The sequence below is a fragment of the Microcaecilia unicolor genome, chromosome 2, assembly GCF_901765095.1.
Source record: "Microcaecilia unicolor chromosome 2, aMicUni1.1, whole genome shotgun sequence".
NCBI lineage: Eukaryota > Metazoa > Chordata > Amphibia > Gymnophiona > Siphonopidae > Microcaecilia > Microcaecilia unicolor.
This window is the reverse complement of record NC_044032.1, coordinates 500,668,363-500,687,577: the sequence shown is the minus strand read 5'-3', so window position 1 is coordinate 500,687,577 and position 19,215 is coordinate 500,668,363. Positions and strand designations below refer to the sequence as shown.

At 43.3% G+C, this 19,215-nt stretch overlaps 1 protein-coding gene across 1 annotated transcript in view; it reads left to right on the top strand.

Moving 5' to 3' along the window:
• KIAA0232 (KIAA0232 ortholog) overlaps window positions 1–19,215 on the top strand; it is a 323,689-nt gene that overhangs the window by 216,877 nt on the left and 87,597 nt on the right. The window contains 1 exon segment of the mRNA XM_030192183.1: window positions 14,031–14,139. Coding sequence (XP_030048043.1) covers window positions 14,031–14,139 — 109 coding nt within the window.

The window sequence follows — 19,215 nt, the reverse complement described above, 5'->3', positions numbered from 1 at the left end:
GGAGGGTAATTAGCTGAAAATAAATCAGACAAATCTTTTGTTAAATGAATCCCTAGATACTTAATGCTTTGAGTAACCCAGCGAAAAGGAAAGGCTTCCTTTAGAAAATCTAAAACCGGTCGGGGAATTCCAAGAGCCATAATTTCGGATTTAGTCATGTTAAGTTTGAACCCCGAAACTGAAGAATATTCGGCTAAAAGCTGGGTTAGATTAGGGAAGGAGATTAATGGCTTGGTTAATGAGAGAAGTACATCATCAGCAAACATAGCTAAGTTGTATTCGCGGCCATCTATCATAATACCTGAGACATTAGGATTAGAACGAATAGCAATAGCAAGAGGCTCCATAAGCAAAGCAAATAACATTGGCGAGAGGGAGCATCCTTGGCATGTACCCCTAGATAAAAGAAAGGTAGGAGAATTACCACCATTAATACGTACACAGGCTCGGGGGGGGGAATTATAAAGAGCATGAGTCCAGCTTCGAAATCCCGGCCCAAGACCAAAACACTCCATAACACTAAGCATAAAAGGCCAATGAACGCGATCAAAAGCCTTCTCAGCATCTAATCCAAGAAGGCACATGGGAATCTCACACTTTTTGGCTTCATGCAATAAATTAACCATATGATGAATATTATCCTTGGGCTGCCTCTGAGGAACGAAGCCAACCTGATCAGGGTGAATTAAATCAGGTAAAACTTTTTCTAAACGATTGGCTAGTATCTTGGCAATGATTTTAACATCTGAATTAAGAATAGAAATGGGTCGATAAGAAGAACACACTCCGTCTTGTCCTTTCTTGGTTTTGGGATCACTGCAATCCAGGTTCCATCATAGAAGGGGGTAAATCCTGACCACTTTGAACGTCATTAAGAATCACAACTAATATGGGAGCAAGCTCCCCTCGAAACGCCTTATAAAAATCATTCGGCAGACCATCCAGCCCAGGGGATTTCCCAGTGTGAAGGTCCATAATAATTTTTATAACTTCCTCCACCTGTACACAACGTTCCAAAGCACAGCATTACTCTTCTGTTAAAGAGGGAAGTCCTTGAGAAGATAAGGCCTCAATTGCTTCAGAATGAATCGCGGAGTCTGCCGAGTATAAAGACTGATAGACGGTTTGAAAGCGTTGATGGATCAAAGAGGTCTTAGTTAAAACATTATTCCCACCATCCCTGATCTTAAGGATAGTAGATCAGCTCGCTGCTGCCTAAGTTTAAGGGCAAAGGAACGACCAGGCTTATTATGATTGAGATAATGAATTTGTTGTTGAGATCTTCAAAATTGCAGCTGTTCCAAATATGTATTATCTAATCTTAAGCCGAGAGCCTGGATCTCCCTCAAAGTAGAAGCCGAGTGGGAAGATTTATGAAGAACTTCCAAATGGGTCAGCTTGGAAATATAATTCTCCACTTCAACACGTCTGCTCCGAGCCTGTGCACTCACTTTTTGTAAAAAAAAAAAAACTTCTAGATACCGCCTTTAAAGCATCCCAAACAATCCCCAAGAAGGCCCTGAATTCAAGTTATCAAGATATTCCCATAAAAGTGTTATATATCCAGCTAAGATCTTGTCATCCCTCAACAAGGTTGTATTTAAGGTCCACCTCCTATCCACATCTTCCTCGCGAAGCGAAGGAAGCTGAACCCAGGTCGGACCGTGATGCGATATAGTAATAGGTCCCATGCCTGAAAGGCCCCTCCCCCCCGTGCCAAAGAGATATCAATTAGTAACTAATCAATACGAGAATAAGAATCATGTGACTGAGAATAGAATAATCCCGTTCCGTCAGGTGATGTAAACGCCACAGATTACATGTGCCCAATGCGCGTGCGAGTTCTATCAGTGCTTTTGAGTTCCTGATGTCCATTACTGACCCCGGGCCCGAACTATCCAATGTTGGGTGAAAGGATGCATTAAAGTCACCCCCCACCACCATCTTAATAGGGATTTGAGAGAAGTATCCTGCCAAACCTGTCAAAGAATTTATCCTGTGATTCATTAGGTGCGTAGACAGAGGCTAGTGAAAAAGCCAGATTATCCAGCAATAGATGCAAAAGCAAAAATCTGCCCGCAGGGTCACACCTAATCTTCGATACCTGGACCTTCAAGGACGAATGAAGCAAAATTGCAACCCCACATTTTTTAGAGGCATCAGCAGTGGAAGCAAAATAGACATGAGGGTAATGAGGATGAGAAGAGTTTTTCATGCTCCCTTTTTAAATGTGTCTCCTGCAGCAATATTACATAAGGTTTATGAAACGGTTCCTTAAACAGCTTTTGGCGTTTTTGGGGCAAGTTCAGGCCTTTGACATTATACGTTAAGAACTTTGTCAGCACTCATTAATATTCAACCCATATTGCCAATATAGCTCGCAACACAGCAGGAAATCAAAATATTCCTGAATAGTATGAGGAGAGAGCGAGGAGAGTGGAAAAAAAAACCCACACACCCACCCATGATCCCCTCAATCCCCACAGCCCTTACCCCACTCCACACACACCCCCCCCCCCCACACACACACACACACTCTCCCCACCCCAGACAACCCCTCCCTTGCAACCTCCCTCCACACACATCCTCTGGTCCCTTCTCCCAAACCCTCCCCCTCCCACACCAGACAAAGCACCCCGAAGAGCCCTGAATGGGTAATAAGGAGAAAAGATACCACCGTGCCCAACAGACTGACTCAAACCTACCCCCCACCCACTGCAAACCCCTTCCTCTACCTGATACACCCAGCACCCCCAAAAAAGCATCGATTTATCTACTAAATATAAGCCCATAGCCCCCTTCCTAGGAGAAAAAGAAAAACCCTCCATAACCATTCTGTCAGTATGCAAAGGCAAGCAACGGCAGATGCAGCTCCTGATTTAGACGCAACCTTCTTCCATTTTTGAAAATGTTCTTTTGTAGTGGGAGCTATCTCTAGTGGTGGAGCCGCTGTTGAGGACATCTCTGCCTCGTGCAACACCTTCCACGCTTCGTGAAGATGGCGGACCTGCTGCATTTTCCCATTTAACACGAAGTGCAGGGCAAAAGGAAAGGCCCACCCATATGAAATTTTTCCCTTGGCTAGTATTTCCAATGCTGGTTTCATAAGACGCTTCTGAGTCAGCGTAAAGGCAGAAAGGTCCTGGTAAATCTGGACTCTGGCTTCATTACAATTAACAAATGGAGTCTGACGAGCACTCTTCAGCAAACGTTCTCTGACAGTAGAGGAGGCAAATCTTGCAATAATATCTGTCTATTGTCCATAGGCTTCCCAAAGGCTCTGTGAGCTCTTTCAATCACCACTGCCTCCGTAGCAGTATCAGAATCCAAAAGTTTTTCACAAATGCCGCTTATAACCTCCGACTGGTGGGTTCTTCAAATAGTCCATCTCGGATATGCACTCAGTTGGTATCTAAAACCTCCAAATTGCCCACCGAGAGCTCATTCATTCAACTCTCAGCATAGGCAGGTACTTGCATTAAGGGGTCCTTGTACTAAGCTGCGTAGGCGTGTACGCACGTCCTACTGCATGGGCAGTAATCGGCATTGTATGCACGTAGACCATTACCATCCAGTTAGCGCGTGAGACCTTACCAATAGGTCAATGGAGGGTGGTAATGTCTCGGGCCCAAAATGGACACGCATCAATTTTTATTTTGCCACATGGCTGTTTTTGACCTAAAAGCCTTTTTTGAAGGCACGCTGAAAAATAGACCTGCGCGCATCCAGTACACATGTCCATACCAGCATAGGCCATTTTTTGGCACACCTTACTAAAAGGACTCCTAGGAACTCAGTCCTTCTGAATGCCCATGTGGTTTAGCCTGTTCCACGAGGGGAGGAAGGGTGGGGATTTTTTTCCAGGTACTTCCTTGTGCTAAAGAAAATAGGGGATGCGTCCCATCCTAGACCTAAGGGTCTTGAACAAATTCTAGTCCGAGAAAAGTTCAGGATTTTTTCCCCTGAGCACCCTTCTGTCATTGGTTCAGGAAAACGATTGGCTTTGCTCTATGGACTTGAAGGATGCATATACTCACATCCCGATACAGCCCACCGGAAGTATCTTCGATTTCGACACTGAACACATCACTTTCAGTGGCACGTGTTGCCTTTTGGCTGTGTTAGTTTCCAGGGTCTTCACCAAATGTCTAGCCGTAGTTGCAGCATTGCTACGCAGACTTGGGAGTCCATGTGTTCCCATATCTTAACAATTGCTTGGTAAAGAGTGCCTCTCCAGAAGATGCTCAGGAGTCCATGTGAATGACTAATCGGGTGCTCGAGCTACTAGGGTTTGTTTTAAACTACCCCATCTTTGCCCTGTCCAGCGATTGGAGTTCATAGAAACCCTGCTCGATACACCATAGGTTTGAGCCTAGCTTTCAGACGAGAGTGATCACTCTTGTAACTCAAGCTTCCAGAGTTTGAGCCTCTCAGCAGGTCACAGATCAGCAGATGTTGAGATTATTGGGTCACATGGCTTCCAGAGTATATGTTAAACCCATGACATGTCTTCAGATGAGATCTGCTCAATGGACCCCAGGCTTCTCAGTGGTGTCGGGCCACGGGGAGCCTGGAAGATATTATCCACGTGTCCCCAGAGCTTGTACGCTCTCTTCAGTGGTGGACAATTCGATCCAGTTTGACTCTGGGACTTTTATTCCAAATTCCTCAGCCATAAAAGATGCTGACGATTGATGCATCTCTCCTGGAAGGGGGGGCTCATGTAGGTGGGCTTCACACCCAAGGTATTTGGTCCACCAAGGAAGCAAATATTCAGATCAATCTCCTGGAGCTCCGGATGATCTGGAACAATCTGAAGACTTTCAGAGATCAGTTATCTCATCAAATTGTTCTCATTCAAACAGACAGTCACTTCTCTCATAAAGCCCCCTCTTGCATTCACATGAATTGGCACAGAAAGAGCACACTTTCCCTCTCTCATTTCCCTAGCCCTGTCACCAACAACCTCTTGTTTTCTGTTTTTCCAAGGCCCAACTCTCTCCCTTCTCCCCTCTCTCTCCCTCCTTACCAGCACTTCCCCATTGTATTTATTTACAAAACTTTTATATACCACTACCATTCTATGTGGTGTACAAACTAACATACACATTTTCATAAAAACACATAGCACAATAATCATAAACAAAATATTGCCGCCTGTTCTTCTAATTTAAAAACAGCCATATACTGTTACTACCATACCATGCCACATGGATAGAAAAAAATAACTCACCACCACCACTGCCACATCCCTATAAGGTAGCTTTTTTTTTTTCTGAAGCCATCTACAGTCAGCACATTACCCTATCCCCTACTCCTAAAGGCAGTACTTGACAGCACTTACCCCCAGGGGTGGCTCAAGAAAGTCTGCTTCCTGATGTGAGGGATGACATGGCATCCCCCTCCCAAGGCTCCCAAAAGAGAAAGCCCTCTGAAAACTTTGGTTAGGAAGGAGAGTGAGGAAGTCCCCTTACTCAGGCAGTTGTCCCAAGGAAAAAATAAATAATGCAATTTATATGCCCAAACTTTACTTTAAAAAAAAAAAAAAAAAAACTTTATCAGCAAACATTGTTTGAGATACATTATGTTGCTTGGAACTCTAAAATAAATAAAAAAAACCAGACCCCCCTGGCTCTGCATTGGCACAGTGTTATAAGCAAACATACATGCTACATCCACAGAAGTGTTTCTCACATGCAGTGTATGCAGAGCAGAACTAGGATATGTTCTTACAGAATTCACCATAGGAAAAAAAAACTGATTCTAGTTTCATCTCAGAAGCAGCAACATGACCCCCACTCCAGCAGCATACCTATTATGAGTGAATACAAAACCCTACAAAAGTCAAATCTACTATTCCATGTCAGCACAGACAAGGACCTTACTAGAAAAAGGAAGCATAAATATCACAGTGATCCCTATTGAAATAACTGAACAAACTGGAATACTACATCAGAATAACTGACCCCAGTCACATATGCAGAACACAAATATACCCTCTCCAAATACAGAATGTGACCACAAACTAAAAATATATAGACAAAATTAATGTAATACTTCAAAAAGCTAGATTCTGCATGCAGCACAATACCAGAGAAATAGAAAGAGATGCATTTGCTCCTGTAATGTGCAAAATATAAAGATAGCAGATGTCAGTTACCAAAACTGACACATTCCAATCAATAAATGGAAAATAAAATTATTTTTCTACCTTTTTTTGGTATGTTGGTTTTTTAAATTATATTGGCCCTAGTTTCTGCTTCTTCTTTCCTGTATCCTCTTAGTGTGCTGTCCAGTGCCTCCTGTCCATTTGCCATTTCTTTTCTGTATTCTGTCTTCTGCATTTCCTCATTGATATTTCACACTCAGCTTTCTCCAATTTATTTTCTGCATCTCAAATTTCATGTCTCCTTCTCATCCTTCTGTCTTCAAGCTCCCTCTTTTTTCTATCTATCCCCCACCCTTGTCAAACATCTCTTCTCTTCCCTTCTCCATCCATATTAGGCATCTCTCCTGTATTCCCTTCATGTCCAGTTCTCTCTCCCTGATCTTCCCTATCACCTTACCTCCATGTCCTCCCATCTCCTTTTCCACAATGTCCATCATGCCCCCCCCCCCCGATTTCCCACGTTCCTTCATTTCCAGCATCTCCCTCTGATCTTCCCTTCCACCTTCCTCTATTTCCAGTACATCCATCTACTTTTGCACCATGTCCAGTGTCTCCTTCTGATCTCCCTTTCCACCCGGCCTCCTCTCCAACATCTTTTCCTGATGTCTTTTCACATGGCCTCCGCCGCAGCATATTCTGCCAATCTCTCCTTCCATCCACCTCTCTAGCGTCTTCCCAGTCTCTCCTACCCACCTCCTCTCCATCATTCCCCCCCTCCAATCTCTCCTTCCATCCTCCTCCCCCCCAGCATATTCTGCCAATCTCTCCTTCCATCCACCTCTCTAGCATCTTCCCAGTCTCTCCTTCTACCTGCCATTTCTCCTTCCACCTACCTCCTCTCCAGGGTCTTCCCCAATCTCTCTTTCCACCCATTAGGAGGTGTTATCTGCTTGTGTCCCAGAAAGTGGGGTGGGGTGGAACATGGTGGCAACTGTGAAGGGGCAAGCTTTAGGTGCCTTCTACACTTGAGCACTCTGAGCCCATGTCATGCTAGCCCTGGTTTCCGTTTTCTTTCCCCCCAGTGTCCAGCATATCCCCTTTTCCAACCCAAGAAGGTCTACCACTTTTCTTTTCTCTCCCCTGCCCCATGTGTTCCTGCATCTCCCCCCTCTCTTCTCATTCCCTATCCAGCATTGTCCCTTCTTGCCCCCACCAATCCACCTCCTCCCCTCAAAACTGCCTTTTGGCTCCCTATTCCCTTCTTCCTGGTGTCCATTATATTGAAGATCCAATACATGCAGATCTCTCGTATGCATATTCATTATCTGAAAACCAGACTGGTTGCGTATACCCTCTAGAGCAGTATTATGAAATCCTACCATAAAACATGGCGTGGCTTCTCTACATTTAGTCTCTACTAACTTCAAGATGTCCAATCCTCCTTCCCACACCTTCCTGCTTGGTTTTGCTCTCACCCTCTTACTGGCTCTTCCTCCAGTGTTATTTTTCTTATGATGCTTTTTGTGCACATTCACTTGCTGGTGACCATGCTTTCAAGTTTCAAAAAAAGGGAGAAAATAAAACTTTATTGTCATGAAAATTGTAATATACTAAGGTGCTTATTTTAGAAGAAACCCCTTCTGTGGCTTTAAAATGTAGGGGGGTGCTGCAAGATCCATTTACAGTGAAGATACAGTTGGTGTGTGCTGTGCCTTGAGCCTGATAATGAACCCTCTGAATGCTGTTTTTATACGCAAAAGGACACAAAAAAAGGATTCATGGCCATAAAGAGCAAAAGGAAAGAATCCTTGGCACTTCAAAGTCTGATCCACCAATATAGGAGGCATCAGTCTTAAAGGGGTTCAGGACCTGCACTGGACAGTGGGATGCAACTACATAGGGCAGGGGTTCTCAACCCAGCCAGTCAGGTTTTCAGGGTACCCACAGTAAGTATGCATTTGAGGACTGTATTGAGAACCCCTAACCTAGAAGGATCATTGATTGCCCTTGATGTCGATTTCCGAGAGAGAGCATCATAAATAAACATCGACGAGTTCTGCCTATCTCTTCTCCAGCAGAAACACATCCCTTGACAAGAGCACAGAAGTTCTAGCAGCTTGAAAACTGCCTGCTGTGCATTAAGGTGCATCCAGATGGAGAACTGCTCATCCTTCCCAATGTCAGAAAAGGTGCATCGGCCTCTAGCAAGTTAGGACAATGTAGGAAGCCTAGACTTGATCCTACTAAATCGTCTAAATGACATTGGTGGCCTTTGAGGCAGAAATAAATGGGATTAATGACAGGCTTACTCAATATCTTGTGTCAACAAGAAAGAAGTGAGGCAAATGCGAAGAAGAATCCAAAAAAAATGGAATTTTATTGTAAAAGTCATGTAAAATGTTGTTTTATGACTTTTACAATAAAATTCCATTGTTTTTGGTTTCCTGTTCGCATTTGCCTCACTTCTTTCTTGTTGTCATTCACTTTTCTGTGAGGATTTTTTTCCCTCCTTTTTTTGCTTCAACATAGACATCTATGTAAAAATCATATAGCTGATCTTGAGGTTTGGGCTTTCTCTGGGGAGGAGTAGCCTAGCCTAATGGTTAGTGCAGCAGGCTTTGATCCTAGCAATCTGGGTTCAATTCCCACTGCAGCTCCTTGTGACCTTGGGTAAGTCAATTAGCACTGTGTATGTCTAATAGTGCTATAGAAATGATCAGTAGTAGTAATTTCCCACTTCAAATACCATTTGGTTAGTGGTGGGTGTTTTATTGATGCCTAGGCCACAAAGCTTGGAGTTTGTCAGCCACTTCCATGTCCACCTCCATTGTATTGGGGAAGAAAGCTTCCCAAAGGCATGCGTGTCCACGGAGGTCTAAATACCCAACCTCGGGGGTTGCTGCAGGCTTTTTTTTTTCTGGAGAAATTACATGTAGAGAATATACTTGCTTATTCTGTGCGTGAATTTTCCATTGCAAAATGTGTATAGCTTTGATTATCCAAAACGTTTGTTCTATATTTCTCTATTCTATTTGTGCTATCCCTATCCTGTTATGGGTGTTCCTTTCTTTTGTTTGATTGTATAAACCACTTTGTTTGAATGGGAAAAGGTGGTATAGCAAGCAAAACCATAGAAACGTTCAGGGGCTACTGTCCTTGAGTCATTAGGTTACAGTATAAACTACTCAATCCCACTTGAGCCCATCACCACAGTTGGAATTCATAGTAGCTCTAGTAGACATAACCAAGGCAAAAGCCTTTCTCCCACCAGAAAGTATCTGCATGTTTGTGGCCATGATTCAGGAGATTCTAGCAAGGAGTCAGATGTTGGTCTGCACTGCAGCATGTTGAAGTTGTTGGGTAATATGGCCTGAACAGTACACAATTTCTTTGGCATGTCTCCAGTGCTGTGCAAAAGTCTGAAATAAGCAGCTCTTAATGCTGTTTGAAAGCTTCCATACATAATTTTTCACTTAAAAGTGGAACATCATGCATTGTGTTTGTATTCAATCCTCTTTCAAATGCAATTAATTTTGTATGTTGGATATACATTCATATTGTCTGCTGCTTAGCAAATAAAGTTAAGCAGAATTGGATCCTGCAGCAAAACTGGATCCAACTTCAATCAGTTACATAATTCTGACAGCAAGCACCTCACCTTAGCTATTCAGGCAGTGTTTTGACAACTATAAAGTAACAGTTTCTTCCTGCACAGTGTGTAGAAAATGCCTAGATTGTGGATTGAGGGGATGTAAAGCAAGAAGTTGACAGATGCACAGAGGAAGTACAGAGTTGAGTGAGCAAAGAAGTACTCAAAATGGACTTGTGAAATGTGAGAAAAAGTTCATCGGGGACAAAAGCATTTTCTTCCTCTTTGAAGACCAGACTTGCACTTATGTAAGGTGATTTTCCATGCGAAGAATGCAGGCTGGAGTGTTTGAACATGTTTGTCAAACATCTGTTGAAGATCTGGTTGGGGGTTGCATGACAGCAAGGTGGTAGGAACGCAAGAAATGGTGAACAGTATGGTATATGCCAATAAATACATCAAGATATTGCAGAAATGCGTGAGTCCAGCAGCAGAGAAACTTTTTCCAGGTGACAACATATTCCCGGATGACCATGCTCCATGCCATTGAAGTCACCAGACTTCAATCCAGTCAGTTGTTTGTGACATGAAATAGTGAAAATATCCAAGCAGCATCTTGCGTCAGAGGTAACAGGAGTACGCACTGCAGCCTGGAATCAAGTGGCCACCATTTTCTAATGTGGTGTCCATTCATTGTCAGGATGGTGCAAGGCCATCTGCAAGAGTAAAGGCTGGCCTTCCACATAGTAACCATTACTAACCCACACCCAATGGCCATTTTCTTGCCACGTTTAAATAAAAAATTAAATACTTGTATGGTGTCGTGGGTACGGTTTTCAAATAACTGAACCACACTGAAATTGCAATGTATAGATCAGTACTTGTATGTTATGCTGTTTCATATATGTAACATGAATTTGACTGAAACAGCATTACAGAATCACTGTACAGGAATCCACTAACAATGCTAAATAAGAACAAATGTTTAAAAATAGAAAAGAAATGAATGCCAACAATACATAAATACCACATTACAAATATCTATTCCAGACTTTTTGCATATCCCTTTATCTAGTGTTCGTAGTGATCTCAATTTACAAGATGTAGTCTGCATCACCAAACCTCTCAGGGACTCTGTCCTGCTGAGTGGATGAGTTTTAAATCATAATTTGTATATGTTTTAGTTGGAAGCCACCTAGGGATAGGTGGAATACAAATTATATAAAAACTCTGGCAAAAGGAATCCCTATTCAGTTTCTTCCTGTTAAAAAAAAAAAAAAAAAAACCCCACTCTGTCCTTCCCATAGATGAATCTCAGGAATAACAAAGATGATTTTGCATAAATGAAGCATATCCTTGGTGGGTCTCTTCACATCACAGAACAAAAAGATACTTGTGATCTGGGAAACTTGACAGTAAACTAGCCTCAGATGCCATATTCTAGACTCAAGAGGGAAAGTTTCTTCTATATGCATATCCTCTAGTTCCACTCATAGTGAAGATTCTTCTAAAACTCAGACCAGACAAGGGGGCTATGTCCCCTTACCACTCTTTTTCCAGTCCTCTCCCTGCATCCACAGCCATGATCCACCATTTTTATAGCCCTCCCTCCATAGCCATGATCCACCTTTTTTTTTATAGCCCTCTTTCCCTGCCTGCCAGCATCCATACCCATGATGTACCTTTTTTTTTTTATAGCTCTTCCTCCACCTCTTTTTAGTCCCCCCCCCCCCCCAACACACACACACACACTCCCACACAACTCCATCCACCTGCCCAAGCTTCAGGGTGCCCTGGTGGTCTACTGGCTTCTTCAGGGCAGGAAAGAGCCCCACTCTTTCCTACCTGCTGCCACTGCTTTTCAAAATAGACCAAGTGGCAGCCTTGTGAGACTTCTGCGGCAGTTGTGCATGCCATTTTGAAGACATTGGCAGCCGCTGTGGGCAAGAAAGAGTGGGGTTCTTGCCTGCCCCCCGAAGAGGCCACAAGACCATCAAGGGCACTTTAAGGTGGGGGGGGGGGACGACAGCCCAGCCAAAGAGGTTTAATGACAGCCCACGCAATAGCCAGCTAGCTGAGGGAGGAGAAGGGTTGATGCTATAAAGCGATGTCAGACACTAGCTTGCAGCTGATTGGGCCTGAACTTCTGGTTGCAGCTCAGCTGTTTTGGGGACCAGAAGTTCAGGCCCAATCAGCTGCAAGATGAAGGGAAAATACATAATTTTTTAAAAACTTGTACTTCATTATTAAGTACAAAAGTACAGCTTATTTGTAACAAATTACATCTTTTCCACAATACATTTTACTTGTAACTCGTTTAGTACTTAAGTACTGTAATAAAGTACAAGTAGTTTACTATCCATCTCTGTTCATAGAAAACATCTGCTACATAATTTTTGCAGTCTTATCTGTGAGCCCCTCTTCTCATAATGAGATCAGCCGGGAGAAAGTCATGGGGCAAGAATTCTGAATTATGTTCTGTGCTGGTACAGTCAACAGAGTAGTTGACCACGGCTGGAATATGCCTTTGCTTCTGTTGCTGCCGTCTGACCCCCCCCCCCCCCCCCCCCTTGCTTTTTAGGGTATGTACTACTGTTTGGTTATATGTATATAAAATTAGAATTTGTGTTAAAGAATTTTTTCTGGGTTAATAGAATTCTTTTATAGATTCAACTGTGTGGCCTATGATACGCAACCAGTCTTTACCAAGTTTATATCATTTTGCAGACCTCTTGGGGTAGAGGATAAATTAACCAGATCATATAAATAAAGTAGGCATTGTATCAGTCATTTCATTTTGGTCCTGGGACTCTGAATATGTTCATTAGTATATGATTGTCTTTGATAAAGATGTTTGGATGGGATTGAAGGTTCATCTCTATTTTATACAGCTTCAGGTTGGCGTAAAGCTTGTCTGCTTATTGTTTGTTTACCTTTATCTTATAGCTGATGGATGTATGCAAAGGTTTCCACCTCAGTTCTAGTCTTACAGTATTTTGACATACAGACTACTCACCAGTTGTGAGTTGGTGATTTGACATTTTGTGTTTTAGTAAAAACTTAAAATGTTTTGCCTTTAGAAATATATAGTCAAAAACATAATTACACAAAAAATTTAGAAACAGATTCTAAGGAAACAAAGAACTACACCCATAAATATAGGAGAAATTATATAATCCGAACATCCACAAAAAATGGCAATTGATAATTAGATCATTATTTGCTCTTAAAATGTCACCTGTAAATTATCAGTATACACCAACAATCAGTTAAAATAAACCAGCGCTTTTTTGCACTTGAATTTGTGGTCCTTTTACTAAGGTACACGAAGAGATTTAGCATGTGCTAATGATTAGTGTGTGCTAAATAAGACACTCATAGAAACATAATGTGCTTCTTATTTAGCATATGCTAATCATTAGCACACCTTAGTAAAAGGACCCCTTTGTAATCTAACAGCTTTGATTTAACAAATACTTTCTGTTCTGTGGACCAGTGCATAAAATAGTAAAACCTGAATGAGCTAGTAGACATGAGGACCTGGCAGATGTACTCATGACAGTTTAGAGGCCAACTGAATTTCGACTTTGAAATCATGCCTTTGGTTTTGGCGGAAAATGGCAATGCATTTTCGACTGAAACTGCCCCCCACCGGTCACTCACTGTTTGCTTGCGCGCCCACTGGCCCAAGAATAAGTCCTCCCTGCCCTACCTCCTCAGGCCCTATTCTCAGTAGGCAGGGAGTCCCCCTGAATGGACCACACCTGGCCCTCCCCTGGCCTACCTTTAAAAGCCTTGGTGGTTTAGTGGCTCTTTGGGCAGGAGCCATCTTGATTCGCTCCTGCCCATCCTGGCTACACAAGCAAAATGGCTGCCAGGACTTCCAGTGGCAGACTCATTGTGGCCATTTTGAGATTGGAATTAGCATGGGCAAGAGTTAACTGGATTGTTCCTGCCTGAAGAGCCACTAAACCACCAGGGCATTTAAAGGTAGACTTGGGGAGGGCCTACATGTGGTCGGCCTGGGGGCACTCCTGGTCTCTTAGGGGACTTGCTCTCTGCCTTGGGGAGGTGGGGGAGGGTGATGGTTTTGGCTTTGGCTGAAACCGAGTTGCAGAGTTCGATCACTGAGTTGGTTTGTCACACTCTTCACCCTCTTATCACAATTTATATTAAATATCAGTTTTAGCTCTCACTGTACGTTAATTGTATTTAAGGGTATGAATATGAGAAGAAACAATAGAAATAGCTGTAATTGAAATTATATATATGCAAATTTGTTTTGAATTGGTAATATATATAAGCACTTACTGTTCATTTGTTACTTAACAGTTTCCTGCATTAAGTGTTGAACTTCAAGGAGTGAGTGCTAGCCAGCAAAAACAGTGCTGGTGGGAGAAGGCATTATATTCTCCTCTTCTCCCTGGATCAAATTGTGACGGTAAGAAAACTATAATAGAAGATTTCAAGGCAAGAGCATAAGCATAATCCTATAATGTTTTGTATATGTATGAGGTGCAATTTTAAACTGCAGGGTTCTCTAGATTTGTCAAGGTGTTTGTGTCATTCAAACATGCAATAGTTTTTGATGTACCTGTTGAATTGCAGTGACTAAATACTCAGTCTTGGGATATAGTGGGATTGATTGAGCCAAACCAGTTTATAAATGAGAATGAGTCTTTCTTTTAACTTACTGTGCTGTCTGAGCCTTTTTTGCTTGATATTTTGTTCTCTCATTATTTGCTCATTGTAACCTTCTCTGAGCTAGATTTACTAAAGTACCCTATTGCACAATACCATTAGAATCATAGAAACATGATGGCAGATAAAGGCCTATCCAGTTTGCCCATATATAACATCTATCTGTTCCTCTCCATAAGAGATCCCATGTGCTTGTCATTTGAAATAATTTGTCTCCACTGGGAGGCCATTCCATGCATCCACCACCCTTTGTGTAAAAGAGTTTCCTTAGATTACTCTTGAGGCTGTACCCTTTTCCTTTTCATCCAATACTCTCTTGTTCCAGAGTTTACTTTCAATTAAATGAGACTTGCCTCGTGTGCATTTATGCTTCAGATTTAAAATGTCTGTGTCATGTCTCCTCTTTCCCACCTATCTTCCAGAATATACATATTGAGGTTTGTAAGTCTCTCCCTAAATGCTTTGACAGACCACTAATTGTTTTAGTAGCCACCCTGTGGACCAACTCCATCCAGTTTATATTTATTGTTTACAAGGTGCTTGATTATACCACTAGTTGAGGGGCTGCTCAAAGCTATTTACAGTCTAATTTGAAAAGGAAACAAATGTCCTTAAAGGAAAGGTGTGGTCTCCAGAATTGTACACAGTACTTTCCTTATACAGAAGCACTATAGCTATCTTTTTCTTGCTGGCCTTTCCCTTTGCACCCAAGCACCCTTCAGGGTTTAGCTAACACCTTTTCTGTTTGTCCACCTTAAGATCATCAGATACAATCAGCCCCCTACATTGTACTGCTCCATCAGGTTTTTGCAGCCCAAATGCATGTTCCTACATTTTTTGTTTTTACCATTGAATCTTAATTGCCAATTTCTGGGCCATTCTTCAAGCTTATTAGATCCCTCCTCATGCTATCCACACCGTCATGGACAACTACCCTATAGTTGGTATCATCCTCAGAGACAAACCTTACCAGACAGCCCTTCTTATCACTCACAAAGATGTTAAAAAGAACCGATCCCTGTGACACACCACTGGTAGCAACCATTTCCTCACTCTTATTTTCCACTACCTTCTGTCTCCTTCCACTTAACCATTTTCTAACCCAGTCAGTCACTTTAGGGCCCATATCAAGAGCACTCAGTTTATTTGTCAGTTGTTATGGGGAACTGTCTCAAAAGCTAAAAATCTAAGTATACCACATCTATGTGAAGATATGAGTAGTAGGGGTGTGCATTTGTTTTCAGATGAATGATAATGGTAAAGCATATAAGGGCATTTTCAATTTTGAATATCTTTAAATGAGCTGAGTGGGTGAAGTTCTGTCAGCCTCCCTAAATGAACCAAAAATCCATCCACTTTCAGCACCATTATATTCTGTGGGGCCATGGAACAGTGATTCTTGATAATAGAGGCTGGAGATTTGTAGCCAAAGGCACAGGAGCTGCACAGTCCAGGTGGAAGCAATTAGTTATTCTCCGAGGATAAGCAGCACATCAAATTACCACAGATGAGTGACATTTAACAGAGCTGTGGCTTGAACCCTGCCCAGTGTTTTAATTTCTAGAAGATTTAAAAATTGGCAGCCCCAATCTTGCATGTGTGTGTACCTTCCAGCTTCTTCAGTTGTGCAGGACCAGGTAGTTGTCTGCAGAACTGAAAGAATCCTTTTTCAGTACACTGGCCTCAGCACAATTTTTGTTGACAGCCTTGCCTGCCTTTTGTCACTTTTTTTGCTGTGAGTAGCACAGGACTATTCTGTTTTCACTTTTTACTTTTTTTCTTAGTTTTTCTGCATTTGTAAGTTTCCATTCATTTTTGTGGCTCCACAGCCCGCTTAGGCCTGAGCTTCCTGGCCAGGACTTGATTTTCTTTATCTATAGATTGAGCCATTTGAGTTTGCTGTGGCTATCTTTCTTCCAACGTCCCAAAAAGCTCCCAGTGGTTTTAAGAAATGATGTCAATGCAGCAAAGTCATGTCTTTGATTAACCCTTACAACTAGTGCTAACTCTGTCCTCAAATGCAGAAAAAGACCCTTAAGAGTCAAGAGGTGATGTGTGCTGTATTGGAGACATCGGTTCCCGTGGCTGTGAAAGCTGCATCGAATGCTGGGAACGGGTTGGCACCGAGGAATTCTCCACCTGCCTTGATGTTGGGCGTAGATTAGCACCAGTCTTGGCCATGCATTCTCAGACCCAATATTGGGGACACAAGGGTTTATCATTCTCGTTTGCATCGAGGGATCCTGATGTCAACCATCAAATGGAGGCAAAGAAGCATAGACATCGTACTTTCTCAAAGGACGATGCCAGGAGCTGGTCCCCAAGAAGCGTCAACACAGAGAGGATTCCTCCTCTATGGAGTTGCTATTGATGCACAAACCTCACCAGAACTGGGAACAGATCTCTGATTTGGCCCCATCTTCTCAAGCTGTCACTAGTGCCAGCCCTGCCTTTACCAATGCCTGCCCTCAAGGAGTGGTTCTGGGTCATGCTGCAGGAGGAGCTGAAGCAGATCTTGGCTTGGTGCAGTGCTGAGGTGTCAAGGGGGCTGTCGGCCATGGTGCTATCCCAGTCGATCCAGGAATTGCATTCCCTTGCCTGTTGGTGGTTCTTTGACACCAGTGGCCTGCCAGGAGTCTGAGTTGGCACTGGCTGATATGGTGCTTATTTCCAGCCCACTGGAGGAGGAAGCCTCGGGTGTCCAGGAGAGCACCTGTCCCTGGGTACACCTACCCAGACTCTGGTCATGAATCCAGTATTCCAAGGTGGGCATAGATTGACATCTTTTGAGGAGTACTTTGCTGAGTCTAATTTGGACTGCTCTTGGGCTTCTGACTTGGATTTGGAGGATCTCTCGGAGGAGGGGCCCCATTGGTCTTCCTTCAGACCCCTCTCCACCTTAGGAAAGGAAAGAAATTCCCCCAGAGGAGCTCTCCATCACCTTTTTACAGGAGAAGCCTCAGTCTGTCTCATGTAAGTTGGAAGTTGACTGAGATGTGGGACATCCTCGACTATGATATCCTCCCAAGGAGGCTGTGGCCATGCCTGTACATAGCATCCTTCAGGCAGTGCAATTGAGGAATTGGGGAAACTCCCCTCTCTGTACAGCCCATAGATAAGAAGCAGCAGACTCTCTGTATCGGAAGGCTCCCGGATTTAAGAAGCATCAGTTTCCTCACCATTCCATGGTGGTTGAATTCACCATCAAAGGGTCAGACGTTCCAGAACCCATTCCTCGGCACCCCTGGGTAAGGATATTTGAACTTTGGAGTCTTTTGGGAAGAAGATTTTTCAGGACTCTGTGCTCATATCCCGCATACAATCCTACCAGCTTCCACTTGAAGAGCTTGGTGCACAGTGTGGTGGAATTTGCATACACTGGCTCCAGAGCTGGCTGCAGAGCCAAGCAGAAGGCATGTCGAAAGCACATGACCCAGGCAACCTATAATACTTTCAGTGTGGCATCCAGATCTCTGCCATAGGTATTGGCGTGCTCAGATCACTTGGCTGCCTGTTTCGGACCTTGACTCAACCATTCAGGAGAAACTTGTGGATGAGCCCTGCCAAGGTGATCCTTGTGGTGGTCACTGACCAAATCAAGAAGAATGCTAATACCATCAAGTCAGTGTGTCTGCCCACTCCTTCCGCAACCTCCACTTCTCTGAGGTTTTTCAGACCTGTGGGTTTTCAAAATAGTCCAGTGGGTAATGTCCTTCATTGCCAAGAATTCCCTCTAAATTGCCCACAGAGCGCATCAAAGTTCAGCTCTCAGGGCGTGCTCGCAGTGAAACTCTTCTGCAGGCCCGTGCAGTTGAGCCCATACCACCAAAGGAGGAAGGGAAAGGATTTCATTTAAAGAAATGAGGAGTTTGTCCTATCTTAGACCTAAGGGATCTGAAGAAATGTCCAGTCAAAGAAAAGTTCAGGATATCTTCCTTGGGCACCCTTCTTCCAGTGACTTAGGCAAATGATTGGCTGTGCTCTCTGGACTTACATGGTACTAGAGGCTGACCAAAACTTCCCCCCCCCCCCCCATTTTGGCTGAAATCAGAACTACAGCAAAACATATTACCTGGTTTCGGCCAAAGCCAAAATCTAAAACTCATGTTTGACTCTGTGAATGTGAATCAGTGATGGCCGCTGGGGATTATCAGAGCTTTGTTTGCATCCCTCTGCTAAACCCACAATATCCAAGCTGGAATATAAGTTAGATAGTATTTTACCTCCAAACAAAATAGCTTCCATACACATGGACTGCAGCTAATGAAAACTGAAACTAAAAGCCACTGTGCTTTTAGAGTGACGGATTTTGCTGCACACTCAGTGACAGCAGATGTCGTAACTCCATAGAGGCTAATTCTTAAGGAGCTTATCCCAAATTTACACATTTAAATTCCTGCTAAAATTTTATATCAAAAGCATTTATTTGGAGCACTCAATCATATAAACTACTGTGCAAGATCACAACTGCATTACTTGTAATCACAGCACAGAAATAAAGAATACAAAGAGTAGCCAGCCCCCCCCCCCCCCCCCCCCCCCCCATGGCTACCTTACAATCCCTGGTGGTCTAATGGTGTAGTCAGGGCAGGAGCGATGCCCCAGTTCCTGCAGCCATTTTGAGAGCAGAACTAGACTGAGCAGGGGAACTGGAGATCACTTTTGCCCCAAATACACCCCTAGACCACCAGGGGATTGTAAGATAAGCCCAGGGAAGCCTGCAGAATTTGTGGGGAGTCATTTGTTGGGAGGGAGTCCAGAAGGAGGAGCAAAGTGACGTCTAGCATCGCACTGGTGCTGGGAGCATCGGTACGCA